This window comes from Oryx dammah, unplaced genomic scaffold, assembly GCF_014754425.2.
Source record: "Oryx dammah isolate SB20612 unplaced genomic scaffold, SCBI_Odam_1.1 HiC_scaffold_11232, whole genome shotgun sequence".
NCBI classification, from domain to species: domain Eukaryota; kingdom Metazoa; phylum Chordata; class Mammalia; order Artiodactyla; family Bovidae; genus Oryx; species Oryx dammah.
Genome location: NW_024080625.1, coordinates 1,956,260 through 1,976,436, shown reverse-complemented (window position 1 = coordinate 1,976,436; position 20,177 = coordinate 1,956,260). Strand labels below are relative to the sequence as shown.

The 20,177-nt window shown below is 49.1% G+C and overlaps 1 protein-coding gene across 2 annotated transcripts; it reads left to right on the top strand.

Moving 5' to 3' along the window:
- The first annotated feature begins 10,293 nt into the window (after positions 1–10,293).
- LOC120861318 (transmembrane protein 106C) lies at positions 10,294–15,796 on the top strand. Of its 2 annotated transcripts, none has more exons than XM_040236958.1 (8): positions 10,294–10,370; positions 10,925–11,136; positions 12,249–12,312; positions 12,817–12,976; positions 13,066–13,206; positions 13,641–13,690; positions 14,147–14,200; positions 15,055–15,796. In XM_040236958.1, exons 2-8 carry the CDS (start codon positions 10,953–10,955, stop codon positions 15,149–15,151), a joined length of 750 nt encoding a protein of 249 aa, XP_040092892.1. In that variant the 5' UTR covers positions 10,294–10,370; positions 10,925–10,952; the 3' UTR covers positions 15,152–15,796. The 2 variants fall into 2 exon arrangements, with proteins under 2 accessions (XP_040092892.1, XP_040092891.1); XM_040236957.1 differs by having other exon boundaries at positions 10,295–10,445.
- Positions 15,797–20,177: the final 4,381 nt, after the last annotated feature.

The following is a 20,177-nucleotide window of genomic DNA, read 5'->3' as shown; positions in this document are numbered from 1 at the left end:
AGTGAAGTAGCTCAGTCGTGTCCGACTCCTAGCGACCCCATGGACTGCAGCCTACCAGGCTCCTCCGTCCATGGGAGTTGCCAGGCAAGAGTACCGGAGTGGGATGCCATTGCCTTCTCCTTCTTCTTCTGTGGAAGCAAACAACCCCAAACCTCTGCCGGTGTTAAGGCTGAGCCTCAAGAACTGAGGGCCAGGCTCCTGGGCCTCTTGCGCCCCCTGGTGGAAGAAACAAAGTAGTGCCCATGCCTGCAACTGCTTTGTGAATCCAACCTTCCCTTTTCTCTCCTCCCTCCATCCTCTCTCCTCTCCTCACCTTCATTCACTCACCCTTGACTGCACGTCCACTGGGGGCTGGGCACCTGCCATGAGATGGGGATGCAGACCGTGTCCTGTGACTGTGACACTGTGCTTGTCCTGAGGTGCTCACCTTGTACTCACTTAAGTCATTCCCTCATCCTACACACAGCTGTGGAGCTTCTACTCTCCGCCAGGTTCTCCTCTAGGCTCCAGAGACACCACTTCTGCCCACACGGAACTGACAGTCTAACAAGACATTCAGCCTGGTTGACAGAGGGTTATAATGAAGAAAGCGCAGGCGCTAGAGAAGAGACAGGTGTGAAGACAGCAGGGCTGACGCCGAGCAGCGTGTGCACAGGGGCAGCAGGAGAAGACCTCAGAGTGACATCTGGGCTGGGCTTGTGTGGCTGTGTGGGATCTCTCCGGGAGTAGGACAAAGGGTGTGGATTGGGTGGGGCAGGGAGAAAAGAATATCCCACACAAAGAGGGCAGAACTAGCGAGCACATAGAGTCCCAGCATGTTTAGGGAGCTACAAATAGCCTGCTGTGGTCAGAGCGTGTGGTTAGAGGGAAGAGGGCAGCAGGAGAGTGGAAGGGCCTTGCAAGCTGTGGAAGGGGTTTGGGTCTCTTCCTGCAGCCTGTGAGGAGCCACCGAAGGTTTTAAGAGACAAGAAGATACCACCACGTTTGCATTTTATTTATGGTAATTAATTAATTAGGATGTGCCAGGTCTCAGTTGCAGCAGTGTGGGATCTTTGATCTTAGTTGCACCATGTGGGATTTTTAGTTGCAGCATGCAAATTCTTAGTTGCTGCATGTGGAATCTAGTTCCCTGGCTAGGGATTGAACCCATGCCCCTTGCACTGGGAGTTTAGAGTCTTAGTCACTGGACCACCAGAGAAGTCCCTGCATTTTATTTAGAAAAGGACCACTAGACCAATGGAATGTGGGCTATCAGAGCAAGCAACAGGGGCTCGTGGAGCCCTTGTACTCCAGCTGGGTGACATGGATTCACTTCTCCAAGCTGCAGACTCCTCATCCATCAAAGGCGATAATGATGCCCCATCAGCAGAGCTGTTGAGGGGACCAGATGAGACTGTGTGTGTAGCACCTACCCCAATGCCTGACACGTAATAGACACTCAGGAAACGATCATGATCTTGAAACAGAAAGCCTAGTAGGCAGGCTATTACAATTGCTTAGGCAACAGATGTGGAGGACTGAGTCCAACCACTGACCGTAGAGGGATGAGGAGTGAGAAATGGAGCACTTCCTGCCGTATCAGTAAACAAGGATGTCATAGTCATCAGCAATCGCAGCCCTCCAATGTGACTGGCAAGCCCTAAGGGCACTCAGGAAGGAGGAGAATCCCTGCGATCCAGCAGCCATCAGGACTGCAGACACTCCCTACGGTGAGCCCCAAGGGAGCTCAGGATGTGAAAAAAACAGAGGATACTGGCCCAGGATAGCTGGGATGCATATGAAATGAATTTCAGTGAGCCCAGACTCTTGCATCCACCCATACTTAGAAAAGCACTAATTTCCTTAACTTGGGATATCTGATTTTCTTCAATTAACAATAATCTTCTGAAATCCAAACTACCAATCCTTAGCAAAATTTCTATATGATCTGTCTCCTCCCCTTGCCTCCTTGGAGCAGTTCTCTCAGGGTTACTTGAGATGCTATCTCCTGGGTTTGGAGTCCTAAAAATCCCCACCGAATAAAGCATATAATAAAGTCATAACTTTTAGGTTGTGACTATTTTTTAAGTCGACAGGAGGGAAGACACCCAGAGCTTCTTCAGACAGTTGGCTTTCAGGATGGGGTTGGATGTGGATTTTGTTTCTCTAAGGACCTCTTGGAGTCCATCTCTGCCTCCTGCCCTCAGGCTCTCTCTGGGGCTTCCTTATTCCTATCACCTTCTTAGGGGGCGGCGTTGCTTAGGGGTGTCAATTCCCAGAGGGGAGGGAGGGCCATGGAGTTTACATTATGTGTGGATAGCACACACATCAATGTGACTTAGAGAGTGTTCATCTCAGGTCATCGTCAGTGGAGGGACTTTGGCAGTTATAAGGATCAAGGCCCCCCCAGCCATTGCATAGGCCCTGGGGACGGTTGTCAATAGGCTTCAGGGGCGGGCATTTGTCTCCTTCATCTGCAAGTCCCCCTGCAAGAGAATCTAGTTTGGTGTGCCTTTTAAGATGTCCGTTTGCGTTTTGGTTTTCCCTGTATTTCTGTCCCCTGTTCCATTTAGATATCAGCCCTTTGGGGCTCTTTGATTTTTGTGGGGTAGAAGCTTTCTTAAAAGACTGCTTTAAGACTATTCCTTAATCTGTCTTTCATCAGTGGCTCAGTGATTGAGCTGAGAGAGATAATACTAGGTGTCCCTGAGGTGCTGTTGAAGAGAGAAAGGAAAAACAAGGAGAGGGCAGGGAGAGCTGGAGCCTGCATCAAGTGGGGAAAGTGATAGGGGCAGAATGAAGGGACAAGATAAGTGATCGGTTAACCCCACGGCCTGGCTGCGTGTGTGCTCAGCCGCCTCTGACTCTTCGCCACCCCATGGGCTGTAGCTCACCAGGCTCCTTTATCCGTGCAATTTCCCAGGCGTGAATACTGGAGTGGGTTGCTGTTGCCTTCTCCAGAGGATTGTCCCCTGTCAGGGATCAAACCCGTCACCTCCTACATCTCCTGCCCTGGCAGGAGGATTTTTAACCACTGTGCCACCTGGGAAGTCCATGAATCCCACTAGGGGATTGTAAGCAGAAAAATATGGGAGACCCTGATAAGTTCATGATTACTCAAAGAAGCAGGTTTGCTTAACCACAAAACCAAGCAGGCTTGCATAGCAACAAAACCATACAACAGAAGCATGGGACATGCCCCCCAAAAATAAACAAAGGTGGCGAGAGACCCACATCCTGCCCAGTGAGCTCAATAAGTTAATGATCTCTAGGATAGGTTCTGTGCACACAAAAAGCAATCATTTATGGAAAGGTGACTTTTCAAAATAAAAAACCCTCATTGTACTGAAACCTGAAAATATTTTTCCCAAGTGCTATATGACAGTCCTGGCCTGACCATACAGGGACAAGTAAACTTCCCTGCCTGACCCGGGGGAGGAACTGATGATGGAAACGTGCCGTCTACTTAAGAAAGACAAAGAAGGCCCTTCTCCACCCTGCCCCCCACCCCTCACTTTTCCTTTGATTATAAAACTGTAGCCCAGTGAGTTCTTGGGACACAGCACTTCTCACCTGCCTGCTTGTAAGCCTGACAAACATCCTATTCTAATAAATCACTTCTTACCTACCACATTGCTCTCGCTGTATTCTTTTCTGCACCAAGGCATAAAGGACTATGGTACCAGAACTCTTCAGAGCCCCCGAAGCGACATCAGTAGGTTTTGAAAGGACCGCCTGCAAGCAAGCCCACTGACAAGGCTGTGAGGCTCTGAGACCCCTGCCCTGGGTCTGCTCTGTGCACTGGGCATGCTCAACCCTGGGCATCAGTTGTGCCAGGCAGAGCAATGATTCCCAGACCCCGAGAAAGCACTAACAGCCCCCAAATCAGAGGCCTGTGGAGTGCTGGATGAGGAGGAGAGAGCATGACATGGTGGGCCGAGTGTGAGAGGCCCTTCCTGCCCCTGCTTCCTGACTCTAAGAAGCAAATCTGTGGGGCTCTTGAAACATCTTGGGGAAGAGAAGAAGCCTTGATGACCAAGGAGATTAAATTCCACACCAGTCTGGGACTCTGAGTTAGATTTAGGTTGGTTCCCCAACCCCCCTATTTTTAATAGTGATCTTGCAGAAGCAGCAGCAGTGAGTAGTAGCTTGAAGTGAGATCTTAGTTCCCTGCCCAGGAATTGAACCTGGGCAGCCTGGATGAAAACCAGGAATCCTAGCCACAAGTACAGCAGGGGCTAGAGACTAGAAGCAAAATTCCCCTGGCCCTTGCCTCCATTGAAAAGTGCATTCCTCAAGGAGGCAAAAACTGTAAAAATAGATAAAAAGTGTATTATTAGAGACACAGCACAACAAATGGGAGAGCACACATAGAAACAGCTTGTTTAGTTAAGACAGAAGCAACACAGAGATACACACCCAGAGAGAGAGGTTGGGCGTCCCCTCTTTGAGAAGGAGAGCGGTAAAGAGGTGGTTAAGTCAATTATATGGGGAGTCTTTGCTTATCTTTGGCCAATTACCTGATTTCTTTTTCCTGACCTGCCCTAGGACGCTCCCCAACATGCATGCACAACTTTTTTCCAAGATGGAGTTCAGCCCAGAGTCCTATAGAGGGACCTTGGCATCACTTGTTCTGAGATGATATCCTTCCTTCTCGACCGCCAAGGAGCCTCTCCACACGTGCAGTGTCTCCGCTGCCCCAAGAATGAGAAATATGTGACCTCTTGATCTTCTACTCAGGTAGGGCTTAGCCTCTCTCCATCCCTGCCATAGCTGTTATCTTCAAGTGTCCTCAAGAGACAAAGCCTGGCTATTTGACCTGTTTTTGTTGCTTATTTCTAAGTGCAAACAGGAGGCTGATTGTAAATATCTAGCCCTGAGCCCACCTGCTCCTTCCTCAGGAAATGTATACAGGAAACTAGCTGTAAATACCTACCCTGGGCCCATTTATCTCCTGCCTCAATAGGATATCTTTCGTCCACCTGGGTTTCTGGAGGAACGCTCATACCTCCCATGCAGACAGCACTCAGAACACTATTGGCTGTCCCAGGGTGCGCCCCTGAGCCAGGTAAGCGTAGGTCCCACAGTCAACCTCCTCTGTGCTCTTGGGGATGGAGCTGAGAAGACCCTGGCCTCGCTGACCTTCAGTGGTGTGTGGTAGATTATCAGTTCCTTGAATGCACAAGCCCCTGCATCCCCACTGTCTTCCCATCAAGGTGGGAAGAGCTCTCTAGGCAGAGCTCCCTGCCTCCAGCTGCTGTGGGCTCAGCACACAGGGAACCCGACCACCCACCACCCACCTCCCACTCAGATCCCTTTTGCATACAAGCACCCTCTGGGTCACTTCTCTTCCTAGAACAGGCCTGTAAACCTACTTCCTGTGACCATTCTTCATAGGATATAGCACAGTAAAGTATAGCAGAACACTCTTGATCCAGTTCTGACCTTACCACTATGGCTAGGGCAGGCAGCCTCCCGGACTCAGACTAAAATGGAAATAACAGCTGCTTCCCATCTAAACAAGTGCCAGGTAAGTGGCAAAATGCTCCACTGCTAGAAGAGGTTCTTAAAGGCAAGGGACCATATTCTCCCCCTTCTCCCTCTAGACCTTCCTAGCGTTACCGAAAGGAATTTGTGTGGTGGATCCAGCTGCTTATCGCTCAAAAGCCAATAAACAGGCCAGGTTGGTGGAAAGGACAGTTTGCTTTATTTCAGATGCTGGCAACTAGGGGTTGGGCAAGGGGAAGGTTGTAGACATCTGTCCAAAGGCCGACTGCCCCCCCCCGCCACTGCCCCCAACAAGCAGGGGGTGAGAGCTTTTGTAGACAGGGTGGGGTGGGGGGCTATGTGCAGAAATAGCACAGTTGTCTCTAAGAGTCATCTTTAAATTGGTCGTCAGTGGTCTGACCAGCATCATCTTGATTGTTTTAGGTACAGTTAATCTTCAGTTCCAGGGTCAGTTTGTTCCCGTTTCTTTGTGGTCAGTTCTTAGAATCGTGGCAGCTCATGTCCTGGGTACAGTCTGGTCATCGTGGAGCTATCTTCTCCACCTGGGGTTTTGGTATCTATAAGACAGCTCACAGGATATGGCTCAGAGTATTATCTATAGCCCTTGAGAAAGAACTAAAGGTCCTTGACTATGCTTAAAGACTACATTATTATAATTTAGGTTCCTTTGATTGTTTTCCTTTGTTCCAGCATTTCTCACTTCTCTGATTTAACTTAGTTTTTGACTAAAGTTTTCCACAGGCCAAAGGCAGGCAGAGGATATGGGGGCAGGACAAAGATCATACAGTCCTGCTCTGTTTCACCAGAACTGGACCTGGAATCTTGGAGGGCAGGGCCTATCATTCCTCTTTATCTGAACAACACATGCGCCAGAGCTCTGCACACTGAAATCCCTGAGCTAGAATAAACGCAGAATCCTTAAGCTAAACGGGTTGTGTGCCCCTTAAATCCGCGTGGCCACAGTGTCTGCAGCAGCCGCTCTCTATCTGCACTCTAGTGAGTCCCCAAATCTCTTTGGAAAGTATACGGAACAAGGCAATGGCATGTCTGGTTCCGGTCTGTATTTAACAGCAAGCAAATTTTCTCTGGACTTTCCTGGTGGGTCAGCGGTAAAGAACCCACCTGCAATGCAGGAGATGCGTGCTCCATCCCTGGGTCAGGAAGATCCCCTGGAGAAGGAAATGGCAACCCGCTCCAGTGTTCTTGCCTGGGTAATCCCATGGACAGAGAAGCCTGGTGGGCTACAGTCTATGGGGTCACAGAGTCAAACAGGACTTAGTGACTAAACAACAACAGTAAGTTGTCTCCACTGTGTGAATTAACAAAGGGCACAGGATGAAGAAAGACCATGAAGAACTCTGCCAACTTTAAGTGCTCACTTTCCTTGTGCGCAAGGCCTTTCAGGACTGCAGACCCTCGATCCGTGACTCCCCTCAGCCTGTGGGGCAGGAGTATGCGATGCACATGGAGAAACCAAGGGACTGGCAGGGCAGGGATCTCTGGTTGGACCCACTCCACTCCCCGCCGCCCCCACCACCACCACCAAGAGCCCCGGTGAGCTCACGTCTGCAGTAACCTCACTGCTCATAACCGGATGCTCAGATAACCTTGGAAGCCAGGCACAGGTGAGAAGTGATGGGTGGCTCTTCAGGAATGTGCTGCCCAATTAAAACAGCCACCCGGATGGCCGAGGCGGATGCTGAGACTGCTCCCCCAGGCAGTGCAGGCCAGGCTCCAGGTGAGGTCATTCCGCAGGCATTTATTGAGGGCCGACCACACACCGGGCTTCGAGCTGGGTGCTGGGGAGACAAGGAGGAATAGAAGGGTACAGTCTGTCCCAGACAACAGACTGTCGGAAAGCCTCAGGGGTTCTGCTGGTTAGCCCCCCAGACCTCCTTTCTATTCCCCAGCAACCTGAGCATAGGTTTCCTCACATGGGCCCAAGCCCTTAGCCTGTCTCCCTTCCTTTATGAAGCATCCACAGCCCTCAATCTTCCCCTGACCTTCTCTTCTGCCACCTTCCTCACCCTCCCTGCTCCTAGGACAGCCTGGATTCCCTCTGCAGTGTCTGTCCATAGTGCGGACATTAGGCTCACTGCCCCTTGCCCTTGGCAGGCTTCCAGCGAAGCCACGAAGTGAGGCCCCATGTGACTGAAGGGTGGGCGCGTTCCCCAGATGCCCCAGGTGAATTCCCTGTGAAAGGGGGTCTTCAGACAGGAAAACTGAACTTGGAAGATGGGCCTCAGACAGGCAAGGGGCCTCCCTCTCTCTAAAGGCCTGTGACCTGAGGGCAGATGTTAGAAGACGATAGACGCCCAAGGGTGGCCTACATGGTGTTTGGGTAATGCAGTCAGACTGCCTTGTGAAAATCGAGGCTTTCCCCTCAACTAGCTCCAGGTCTGTATCTTTTAAGACTGCACCCCACTATGAGAAAGACACACACACAGACACCACAATCTGTAGAGGTGGGGGTGGTTATTTTTCTCATGTAATGAAAAGTCAGAAGGAAGGTAGTCCAAATGTCATCAGCCACCTGAGCTCTTTTAATCCCTCTATGCAGCCTTTCTTAGCACACACTTCTTCCCTCATGGGCAGAAGATGGCTGCCCCATCTCCAACATCAAGTCCAAACTCCAAACAGGAAGAATAAAGTCAAAGTACCAGTTGAATCTTCATCCCTTATAAGGAGCTTTCCTGGAAGTCCCACACATCTCATTGACTCAAACTGTGTCACATGGCAAGTAAGATGGTGAAATGTATTTTTCACTGAACATACTGCTACCTCTAACGAAATCAGAACTGTGTAAACAAGGAATGTAAACTGGTATAGAGCTTGGAAAGAGAGAAGTGAAGAGCAATTTCATGAAGGAGCAGGCGTGGGCCAGAAATGGAAAAAGAGGAGCAATGGCTCCTTGTTGCTTCTGACAAATAATCTTTGCTTGACCAAACTTTGGTCAGGTTCCTGAATCTCTTCCCAGGTCCATCTGTGCACTTATTATAAAATCCAGTGTTAGCATGAATCCTGATAAATCAGGGCTTCCTTTATAGCTCAGTCGGAAAAGAATCTGCCTGAAATGCAGAAGACACGGGTTCAATTCCCAGGTCAGGAAGATCCCCTGGAGAAGGAAATGGCAACCCACTCCAGTATTCTTGCCTGGAGAATCCCATGGACAGAGGAGCCTAGCAGGCTACAGTCCGTGGGGTTGCAAGAGTCAGACATGACTTAGCGACTAAACCAACACCACCTGATAAATCACCTTAGCAGGAATCCCAGGCCCTCAAAATTGGATCACCTTCCATATCTGATTGGATTCCTTGTCCTCCTCCAACCCTCAGGTGATATCTAATCACCATGGCCTGTCTTTAGCAAGAATCCTGTTGGGCCTGTTTGGCCAGGATTCCCCTAACCCATGATGCTGTCTCTTAGTAATTTTCCATCCACTGACCCTCACCTGCTCCTTGGCTCTAAGCTCCCACTTGCCCTGCTGTGTTCAGACTTGAGCCCAACCTCTCTGTCCATGGCAAGACCCCATTGGTAGCAGCAGTCCTACACCTATCATTTATCCCCCTTGAATAAAGTCTACCTTACTGTCTTCAGTGCGTCCCTCGGGTTTTTTCTTTAACATTTCTCACTCTAAATGTTCTGTGGGCTGACTGTGACCAGTAGTTGGCAGGTGGCTAGAGAGCAGCAGGGACATCAGCCTTCCTCACAAGAGAAGGAGGCGAGAGGGATGGAGGTGGCGCGGAGCTCACAGGTCGGTATTTTCACTCCCCATTGCAGGGCATGCCCCCAGTTCAGAATCTCTCCTCTCCCCAGCATCATCTTTATTTCATATGGTTAACGTCTGCTTCGGAGAAGGAAATGGCAACCCACTCCAGTTTTCTTGCCTGGAGAATCCCAGGGACAGAGGAGCCTGGTGGGCTGCTGTCTATGGGGTCGCACAGAGTCGGACACGACTGAAGTGAGTTAGCATGCATGCACAACCCAATCCAGTGTTCTTGCCTGGAGAATCCCAGGGGCGGGGGATCCTGGTGGACTGCCGTCTATGGGGTCGCCCAGGGTCGGACACGACTGAAGCGACTTAGCAGCAGCAGCAGCAACTGGAGAAGAAAATGGCAACCCACTCCAGTATTCTTGCCTGGAGAATCCCAGGGACAGAGGAGCCTGGTGGGCTGCTGTCCATGGGGTCGCACAGAGTCGGACACGACTGAAGTGACTTAGCAGCAGCAGCAGCAGCAATGTCTGCTTCTGCGGCAGGTGAAGCTCAATCAGGCACATGGGTGTGTGTGTGTGTGTGTGTGTGTCTGTGTGTGTCTGTGTGTGTGTGTGTGTCTGTGTCTGTGTGTCTGTGTCTGTGTGTGTGTGTGTCTGTGTGTGTGTGTGTGTCTGTGTCTGTGTGTCTGTCTGTGTGTCTGTGTCTGTGTCTGTGTGTGTGTGTGTGTGTGTGTGTGCGTGTGTGTGTGCGTCTGTTCTCTGTCTCTAGGGCTGGGGACGCCCTGAAGCAGGTTGAGGGCAGTTTCTGTGATGCATCTTTCTACTCTCAACATCTTCACAACTCCTGTGCTCAAAGACTAGCTGAGAATGGTTTTGGCTGCCAGCGCTTTCCTCCTCTCTCTTCATCTGGAACCTTCACTCGAACCTTCACTGGAACCTTTCCGGGTGTTTCTGGGCGACCGCGGAGCATCTCCACCGGTCCACCAGCTTCAACCTCCGAGAGGCGCTGCTCCCCACCCCGCCCCGCTCTCCTCTCTCTGCTGCCCTCTATCGGCGCCGCCAGCTGGGCTTCGAAGGGCGCACGCGCGCTCACGCCGGCGTCCCGAGCCGGCTTGCGCACCGAGTGCATGCGCACCGAGTGCGTGCAGCTCTAAACACCCGAGAGGCAGGTAAACCTGCAGGATCCGGCGGGTGGCAGGGACGTCCGGCCCGGAGAGGAGCTGCCGGGAGTTCGTGTCCTGCAGGTCTGGGGTCTTCGGCGTTTGCTCCCGCCTGGGCGACTCTGGTGGGCTCGGAGCGCTCTTTTTGACAAGGGGCGTGAACTGAGCCCGCCTCCTGGAGCTGGGGGCGGAAGAGAGTGGGGACTCTCGGAGGCCTGTTATTAATTTGGGGCTTGTTGTTTGTCCGGAAAGGTTTTTTCCCAGGAAGACGCAGAGTTTGCAAGTAGCAGACAGGAGGGGTGAGCCTGGACTTCGTGGGAGCTGGGGTGCCCCGATTCCCGGGGCGATGAGGAGCTGGGCAGATTGGCGAATGCGGCCCCTGTTCCCCCAGGCTGTGTGTCGAGAGTCGGTGGTGGGTTAGGGAGCCCTGGTAGAAAATGAGGGGCCTGGTAGAAATTGTGCCGGTGTTCGGGACCACACTCGGGAAGGGAATTTGGTCATTTTTGTGTTACACTTTTCTCATAGAGGTGCACAGCGCACTCACTTGCCTCTTTGCATCCTAGGACATGACACAAGGCGCACATCCTGGCCATGGGGTCCCCTCATTCCATCTATGCTCACCGGCCTTTCAGCAAGCGAAGGAAAGCAGATGACACTGAGGATTCTCTGGCCGAACGGGAGCAGCGGGAGGCTATTGCTCAGTTCCCCTATGTGGAGTTCACCGGGCGAGATAGCATTACCTGTCTCACGTGTCAGGGGACAGGCTACATTCCAGGTGGGTCTTTGGTGATCACGGTAAAAGATGATTCCTCAAGGAGAATGCCAGGATGCCCACAAGACTCCTCCTCTCCCAGACTGAACTTCTTTCCTTGCAGCAGTGCCACGGTCATAGACCATGCCCTGAGCAGGAGCCGGCTCAGCTGGATTGATAAACTTGGGCAGGTTCCACAGCTTCTCTGGGTTTCCTGATATTTGAAAGCCTTACTTCTCTTCACTTTCACTCCTCTATTTGTTGTTTCCTTGGGTTGGAACACGTGGTTTGCTCTACATTCTGCAGTTTGACCTACTATTTCTTCATTGCTGATACTCAGGGCCTGGCATGGCTTTGTGGGGGAGGAGGAACAGACACCATCTTGGAAGCTTCTATTCAAGGAAGCAGATAGTGAATCATTAACAACCTAAGGTCTGAAAAAATAAAATGTCAAGTCGGGGGAGAAAAACATGCCCCAGACTGGAGCCTGGATTGGGTACAGAATTATCTATCACTAAGTTGGCTCTCAAAAAGTCTTAGCAGTTTAGATGAAGGGTCACAGAGGTTTAAAGCTGATAAAAACGTTAGAAATCATTCAATCCAAAGCCTTCATATTATAGATGAGGACACAATGGCCTAGAGAGGTAATAACTTACCTAAGGCTAGACAGCAGTTCATAACCATGCCTCAGCTCAAGGCCAGGCGGTAAAGCCAGAACAAGATCTGAGATTTCTTCTTCTTAATATTTATTTATTTGGTTGCTCCAGGTCTCAGTTGCAGCATGTAGCATCTTTAATTGGGGCATGTGGAATCTCGTTCCCTGACCAGGGACAGAACCCGGGCCCCCTGTGTTGGGAGCACCCAGTCTAAGTCACTGAACCATCAGGGAAGTCCCGAGATCCTAGATTTCTCAGCTTCCATGTCAGCGCTCTGGCAGCACCAATAGATGTTTTGTAATTTGTAGCACTCTCTACAGATTTATTTCTTGTTCATGAGACCCAAAATGTGAAACTGGTATCTTAGAAACAAATAATCCCGGACAAGTTTATGTTGTGGCAGGCTACTATGTATGTGAAGGAAAGTACTGTCACATGGGGGATTTATTTTACGAAAATTGTCAATTGTTTCTTTTCTAGAGCAAGTTAATGAGTTGGTGGCTTTGATCCCTCACAGCGATCAGCGGTTGCGTCCTCAGAGAACGTGAGTCATCTGAGTATTGCCTGTTAATGCCTACAGCAGTCCCTAGTCCTTTTTTTCTGTGTATGAATGCCAGTTCAGTTTTTGAAAATGTCATCTGTTCTTGTAAAATACCCCACTTCCTTTAATACTTTTTGCTCAATCAAGATATCTCTGCCCTCATTGCAGTCTGGGGAAGGAAATGTGAAGCTAGAAACACTCTGAGGGCCGAGGCTCAAGTGAAGGAGCTGAATTGGGAGGAATTGGAGAAGAGGGTGTCCTGGCAGGGGAAGAGATGTTTGTGTCCACACAGCGCCTCTCATCAGCTTCTTTTCCCAGATTGCAGACAGCATTCAGAGGGCTTTGAAAGGCTTCTCCCGCTCTACGCCTTCTTGCCTGGTTTGCGATTCCTGGCCCTGTGCACTTTCTCGTCCCTCCCGTCCTCATTCCCAAATTTGCATTTTATCGTGACTCGTTGGACCTTGATATCTGACTCCCTGGCTTGGTTGTGTGCTTTGTCATTTGCAGGAAGCAGTATGTCCTCCTCTCTGTCCTGCTCTGCCTCCTGGCATCTGGTTTGGTGGTTTTCTTCCTGTTTCCACATTCAGTCCTCGTGGATGACAATGGCGTCACAGTGGTGAAAGTCACATTTAATGAGCAGAGGTCCCTTGTCAGCCTCGCCATCACGGTAAGATTAGGGCCACCCTTCCTGGGTTGTGCACCCGCACGTCTTGTACCCAGGACACTTAGTGTGTTCCTTCACTTGCACTGACGCAGGCCACCCTGAAAATTAGAAACTCCAACTTCTACTCCGTGGCGGTGACCAGCCTGTCCAGCGAGGTTCAGTACATGAACACCGTGGTTGGGTCGTACATGACGACTAACATCTCCCTCATTCCACCTCGGAGCCAGCACCTGGTATGCCTACTTTTGGGAGCCTGGCCCCGCTGGGCTGTGAAACGCTGTGGCCTCGCTCCTGTCCTCTCCCTGTCCTCATTTCTACTGGTAGGAACTAGCTAATGAGGAAGAGCTGACAGGCTCTGTAGTTATGAAATATTAGGGGAAAAAAATCACCTAAGAATTAAACATTACGGAAGCAAGAATTTGTAGGAGAAAACAATTCACCAACAGTCAAGAAGAGGCCTTAGGATGATCTGGGGCCCATTGGCCTCTCAAAAGGGAAGAGGTGGGAAGTTTTGTTAGAGGCTCATGGTCTTAGGATTAGTGACCATCTGGGGGACATATTTCATGTGTGATAGAAGAATGCACTCAGGATCTTGGGTTGCTAGTAACAGAACCGTTCTGTGTCAAGCTCGCCTGGCCACAGACTGACTCTGGTGTCTTGTTTTCAGGTGAATTTTACCGCGAAGGCTGAGATGGGAGGACCGTATTCCTATGTGTAGTAAGGACAGTGTTCTCTATATGTGTGCGTTTTATGGGATGAAAGGGGTTCAGAGTTGAGCTCAGTTGAGGGGAGCTGGTCCTGCCTAAAGTTCCAGCCTTTTAGCCTGTGGGTTCGCTATCTTGAGATTGTTTTTGGAGGATGTGGTATTTGATATATGACTCAAGTGCTCAGATTTCTGAAAAGAGAACATTAGGGCACTAGAAACATTTCCAAGCTCCAGCATTTTGTGATGGGCATTAAAAACAAAAACAAAAACCAAGAAGATAGTGATGTGGGAGGATGGAAGGACACTGGGGGGACCTGGAACCAGTGAGCCGGGGCAGTGCTTAGGCCAGGAGGGCGGGTGTGGGGTAGGGGAAGCACCCAGATGGGGCTCACTGCTCCTCAGTTTGACAGGGTAACTCAGCCTTCCTGCTGACTCACCTGACCGTTCCTCTGTCTGTCGTTTGGCAGCTTCTTCTGCACGCTGCCCTATATTGGAGCGCACAACATAGTGGTCTTCATTCGGTATGTTGCTCGTGTCCTTGTGCCCAGGGCCCAGACTGGCAGGCCACGTGAGCTGGCCAGCTTTGCTCGAGAGAGCCTGTGGGACCCACAAGGCAAAGAGGTTATGCCGGATGCACTGTGGGCACAGTCACGGCAGAGCCTTGCTGTCCTTGAGATGCAGTGTCCAGGTCCCTGTCACCAGTCACCAGACTCACAGGAAGCAGTTTAGATAAAGAATTTTCTCCATGAGATGGGGTCCAGTTGTGTGATTGCTTTAGAATCCTCATGGGACTAGTAAAGAGAAAAGCTTTCTCAAGGCGTAAGCTCAGGGCATCCAGCCAGACTTACTCTCTGACCACACAAATTACGACATGTCATGGACCTGTAGAGTTATTTTTAGAACCATGACAATTAAATTTGCAAAAGACAAGGGTCTGCTGCAGACATTTGAAATATGAGGGTTTAGAGCAGGGTTTTGTAGCCTTGGCACTGATGACATTTTGGGCCAGACGGTTCTTTGTTGTGAGGGGCTGTTCCATGCATCGTAGGGTGTTTGACAGCATCCCTGGCCCTTACCTGCTAGAGGCTTACTCCTCCCCCGCTCAGCTGTAACAACCCCAAATGTCTAGACACTGCCAGAAGTTCCCTGTGGGGTAAAAATGTCCCCAGCTGAGAACTATTTATTTAGAAGGTCATCTCAGGGCACAGTGTCTCTGGGGATATGAAAAGATCCTCTGACTTCCTGGTTGTGTAACCATGAAGACATGCCTCTGAGACCTCTGTGTTACCGCCTGAGCTTGCAAGAATTTATTTGGGCAATCTCTCTTACTTGTCTCAGGAACAGAATTAATTCTTCTCAGTTTCCTTTTCCCTAGAACTTCAGTGAAGATTTCCTACATCGGCCACGTGACCCAGAGCTCCTTGGAGACACATCACTATGTGGATTGTGGAGTAAATTCCACAGCAGTTTAGAAACTGCTCTCCGTTCTTCCACGGCAGCACCTGTCAGAAGAGACACAGCTTCTCTTGCCAGGACCTGAGCCCTGTACCTGCCCCAAGTGGTAGAACCAGAGGAGAAATTGGTTCTCTCAATCCCCAGCCACTTGGGAGGAAAAGTCCTCCCTGTAGCACCACTGACCTTTCTCAGAACCAGCAGGATCACTGCCTAGCGCCTAGCTGATGCCAAGCAAATAGCAGGCACTCAAAGAAGGTTTGAAGAGTTTAACTGAGATCTTTTCAGCTGTTTGGGAGGTGGGGTGTTGTTATAAATTGAAATCCTGCCACAGTTCTAGGTTATCAGACGATACAATGATACAGAATTAGGACTGTCAGCATAGCTGCAGAAGGGGCCTCTTCACAGAAGAGGCAGCAGGGAGGGAGCATTTGAATATATTGACGAAGAAAGCACAGAACATTCAACATGTGAAAGTTTTTCATGTTTCCAAATGCCTAGATACTTTAAAAAAAAAAAAACAACTTTTTTTTTTTCTGTAGAAAGTTAAAATTGTTTTTACTAAGAGTCTATGTGGGGTGTAATTTACCCACCATCCAATGGCTGGAACATGGATTGGGGAGTTTGGTAAAAAAAATAAATAAATAAACCCTGCTTTTGATTGATCTGTCTCCTCTGATTTCCCGGATGTCTCAAGTGGGCACCTCTGGGGGACCGTGGAACAGTTGCCTGCTCAGTGGATCAGCACAGGATGGGGAGGGAAGAGAAGCCCTGTTGCTGTGAGCTCCTGTCACGGAAAACAGCCTCCTGCCCGGGAAGCCTCGCTCCTGTCCGTCCGCCTCTGGTGGTGACAGGCTGTCCTAGCGCTGTTTTAGCGCCCCCTGGAGGTTGGAAGAGGTAGCGCAGTGGTGCCTGAGAAGTGAGAAGCTGCTTCTCTGAGGAGGAATAGTAGTAGTAGTGTTAGTCGCTCAGTTCTGTCTGACTTTGCGACTCCATAGACCATCGCCCACCAGGATCCTCCGTCCATGGGATTCTCCAGGCAAGGATACTGGAGTGGTTGCCATTTCCTTCTCCAGAGGATCTTCCCAACCCAGGGATCGAAACTGGGTCTCCCGCACTGCAGGCAGATTCTTTACCGTCTGAGGAGTAACTTGCTGATTAAGAGGACGTGGTGTGAAGTTGCAAGTTTCTTGAACTTCATCCTCTGGGCCACTGCAGAGCAGGCTCCAGCCCCAGGATGGCAGGGCATCTGGGGGAAGCTTGAGTAGTCGGTTTCAGAGCTCCACTAAGATAGGCTCCAGCTCTTTCACGTCCTCTGGTGCTTCAGGAAATACCTAACAGCAGTACGTGGTGGCTGGGGGTCTGGTTTTTTTGCCGCCATCCCCATAGCTCGATTTTCAGTATTAATGATTTTTGCACTCTGAGTCTTCAGACTGAGGCTAAATTTCCTGGCTGTTTGGCTGATTCTGACCACGATTGTGTAACTCAAAAGCTGAGTTTCCCTGTTAACCCGAATCCTTTAACGGTCTGTATGTACATGATGGTGATGACTGTTCTCTGTGTAAATGATGAAACATGACTTGTATGGAGGCACAAGTGCGCCAATTTTGAGAACAGGCCCTAAATCCTTGAAGATGTTCATATTGCTTCATTTCTTCTTTTTCCATTTTCCAAACAGCCTCCAGCATATTTTTCATGTGATTCTCAAGGCTACTCCTATTGGTACTTCAGTACTGAGTAACTTTTTGTGACCATGTGCCTCAGTAGCATTTCTTGCACCTCAACGTTGTCTTTAAATGCAGCTCTAATATTCAAATGAGAGCAGTTACATTTTTAAACATAAAGGAATAAACCTGAGTCATGTCTGTTTATAGCCTCAGTATCCCATCCTGCACTGTGGGATACTCTGAGTAGTTGCGTCATGCTCTCTGTTAGTACTTGAACACATGCATATAGAATTTGCTCTCAGCAACGCCAAAACAGAGGAAGTGGTTGGCTCAGCCGTCATTGTCATCACCTTTGTATTTGTACTGGATTGAGATTTGGAAGGAATGCACTGCTTTTTAAAATTTTGTTCAAATATAGTTGATTTACTATTTGTGTTAATTTCTGCTGTGCAGCAATGTGATTCAGTTATACATATACATATATATTTTTTTTTCATATTCTTTCCCATTATGGTTTATCACAGGATGTTGACTTTAGTTCCCTGTGCTATGCCATAGAGCCTTCTTGTTTATCCATCCTATATGTAACTGTTTGCACCTTAATCCAGTGGTTCCTTCCCCCTCCTTCCCTCCCCCTTGTCACCCGCAAGTCTTTTCTACATCTGTGAGTGTTGTCTTCTGTTTTGTAAGTATGTTCATTTGTGTTGTACGTTAGACTCCACATATAAGTGATATATGGTATTTGTCTTTCTGACTTACTTCATTTAATTTCTGGGTCCCTCTGTGTTGCTGCAAATGGCATGATTTTGTTCTTTTGTATGGCTAATATTGCCATGTATTCTACGTGAGATATACACACACATATATATATACACACACATACACCTTCATCCGTTGATCTGTTGATGGGCATGTAGGTCGCTTCCGTGTCTTGGCTGCTGTGAGCGTAGGGGTGCATGCATCTTTTGGAGTTACAGTTTTGTCTGGCCATTTGCCCAGGAGTGGGATTGCTGGATCACACGGCTACTCTATTTCCAGTTTTTTTGAAGAACTTGCATAATGTCTTCCATAGTGGCTGTACCAATTTACATTCCCACCAACAGTGTAGGAGGGTTCCCTTTTCTGCACACCCTCTTCCACATTTATTCTTTGTAGACTTGTTAATGGCGGCCATTCTGACCAGCGTGAGGTGGTACCTCTTTGTAGTTTTGATTTATATTTCTCTAATAATGATGTTGAGTATCTTTTCATGTGTCTATTGGCCACATGTGTGTCTTCTTTGGAGAAATATCTATTTAGGTCTTCTGCCTATTTTTCCAGTTGGGTTGTTTTGTTGTTGTTGTTAATTAATTGTATGAGCTGTTTGTGTATTTTGGAACTTAAGCCCTTGTCAGTTTCATCATTTGCAAGTATTTTCTCTCAGTCCATAAGTTGTCTTTTTGTTTTGTTTGTGGTTTCCTTTGCTATGCAAAAGCTTATAGGTTTGATTCGGTCCCAAACCACAAGAACACTATTCACAATTATATGCCAACAATACCAGGTCCCTTATAGGCTACAGTATACCTCCACCATCTGTTCTGCAACACTAGTTACCCCAAAGTAGGATCCCTGAGACCTCTAGGTCAACTGTCCTGCTAGGGTTTCTAGCCCTAGATGTAAAACAAATTATTGAAAGAATCAGTCTGTTTGTAAAAGTTCTACATGAATCTAGGGGTCCTAAATAGTGGCAGACTTTATTTTGGGGGCTCCAAAATCACTGCAGATGGTGACTGAAACCATGAAATTAAAAGACTCTTACTCCTTGGGAGGAAAGTTATGACCAACCTAGAGAGCATATTCAAAAGCAGAGACATTACTTTGCCAACAAAGATCCGTCTAGTCAAGGCTATGGTGTTTCCTGTGGTCGTGTATGGATGTGAGAGTTGGACTGTGAAGAAAGCTGAGCGCTGGAGAATTGATGCTTTTGAACTGTGGTGTTGGAGAAGACTCTTGAGAGTCCCTTGGACTGCAAGGAGATCTAACCAGTCCATTCTGAAGGAAATCAGTCCTGGGTGTTCTTTGGAAGGACTGATGCTAAAGCTGAAACTCCAATACTTTGGCCACCCCATGTGAAGAGTTGACTCATTGGAAAAGACCCTGATGCTGAGAGGGATTGGGGGCAGGAGGAGAAGGGGATGACAGAGGATGAGATGGCTGGATGGCATCACTGACTCGATGGATGTGAGTCTGAGTGAACTCCGGGAGTTGGTGATGGACAGGGAGGCCTGGCGTGCTGCGATTCCTGGAGTCGCAGAGTGGGACACGACTGAGTGACTGAACTGAACTGAACTGAACTGAAATATTTCTCTGAGCAAAAATAATCCTTATTCTTTGCCTTTTAAAGTAAGACTCTTCACCACCTCAAGTATCATTCTGTTTTTTCTCTTCTTTAGAAGAGGAAACTATTTTAGAAGTTTGTCTGTGATATACCCAGGATCTTGAGTAAGTCTTCACTGGAGTCAGACTCCTGGGTTCCACGCAGTGCCAAAAACTAAAGCCCTTTGAGGCTGGACACTTTGATAGAGATGAGGAAGCTCCAGAAAGGGACAGTAACCTGACTGAGGCCTTCAGCTAGTCAGCCAGGTCTGTCCACCCAGTCCTGCTGGGGTCAAAAGGTTATCTGAGAGGTTATTGTGCCAGGAGAGACCTGCCTCTCTTGGGGGCATCAGGGATCATGGGAATCAGTGGCAAGCCTCTGGCCCTGTTTAGGACAAGGGGGCAGTAATAGTGCATTGCAGCACTGCCACCCAGGGTGGTTTTGATCTGACCGCAGATGCCGGGCTTTCTGTCCTGCTGCTTCTCTTCCCTTGAGCTTCACCTTCTGGGCCATTCATCAGTTACCTATGCAGCAGTTGCTGTTATTTCTAGGTTTTAACTGGGTCCCTGGGAAATGGGTGGGCTGCGAGAGATTAGCTTGCTATCCTGGTGCACGTGGGACTCCTCTTACCAGGGTCTGAGCTGATGATCGGGATCTACTGAGCCATCGTAAAGTAAATAGCTCTGACTCCACCATGGCCACTAAAGTGAGCCAAGGGGCAGGATGGGCTTTGAGTGTGGCTGACAGGTTGGAACCAAACTCAACTATCAGCTCCACCTGTGGTCTGAGGAAGTTTCATAAGCACCTATGTACCTCTCCACACTGCCCCCATTAGCTCTTTTGGTATGTAGAAGTGTTGTTTAAATTATGAGAGAGCTCTTCTAATTATGTTTGTATTGTACTCTTTTAGTTTGTCATCCACCAGCCCCCTCTAGTGGAAAAGGTGTCCACTTCCTCATTTTTTGCCCCACATACACAAGTCTTTGAAAAGCAGGAAGTGGAAGGCTGTCCATTCATAAGCCC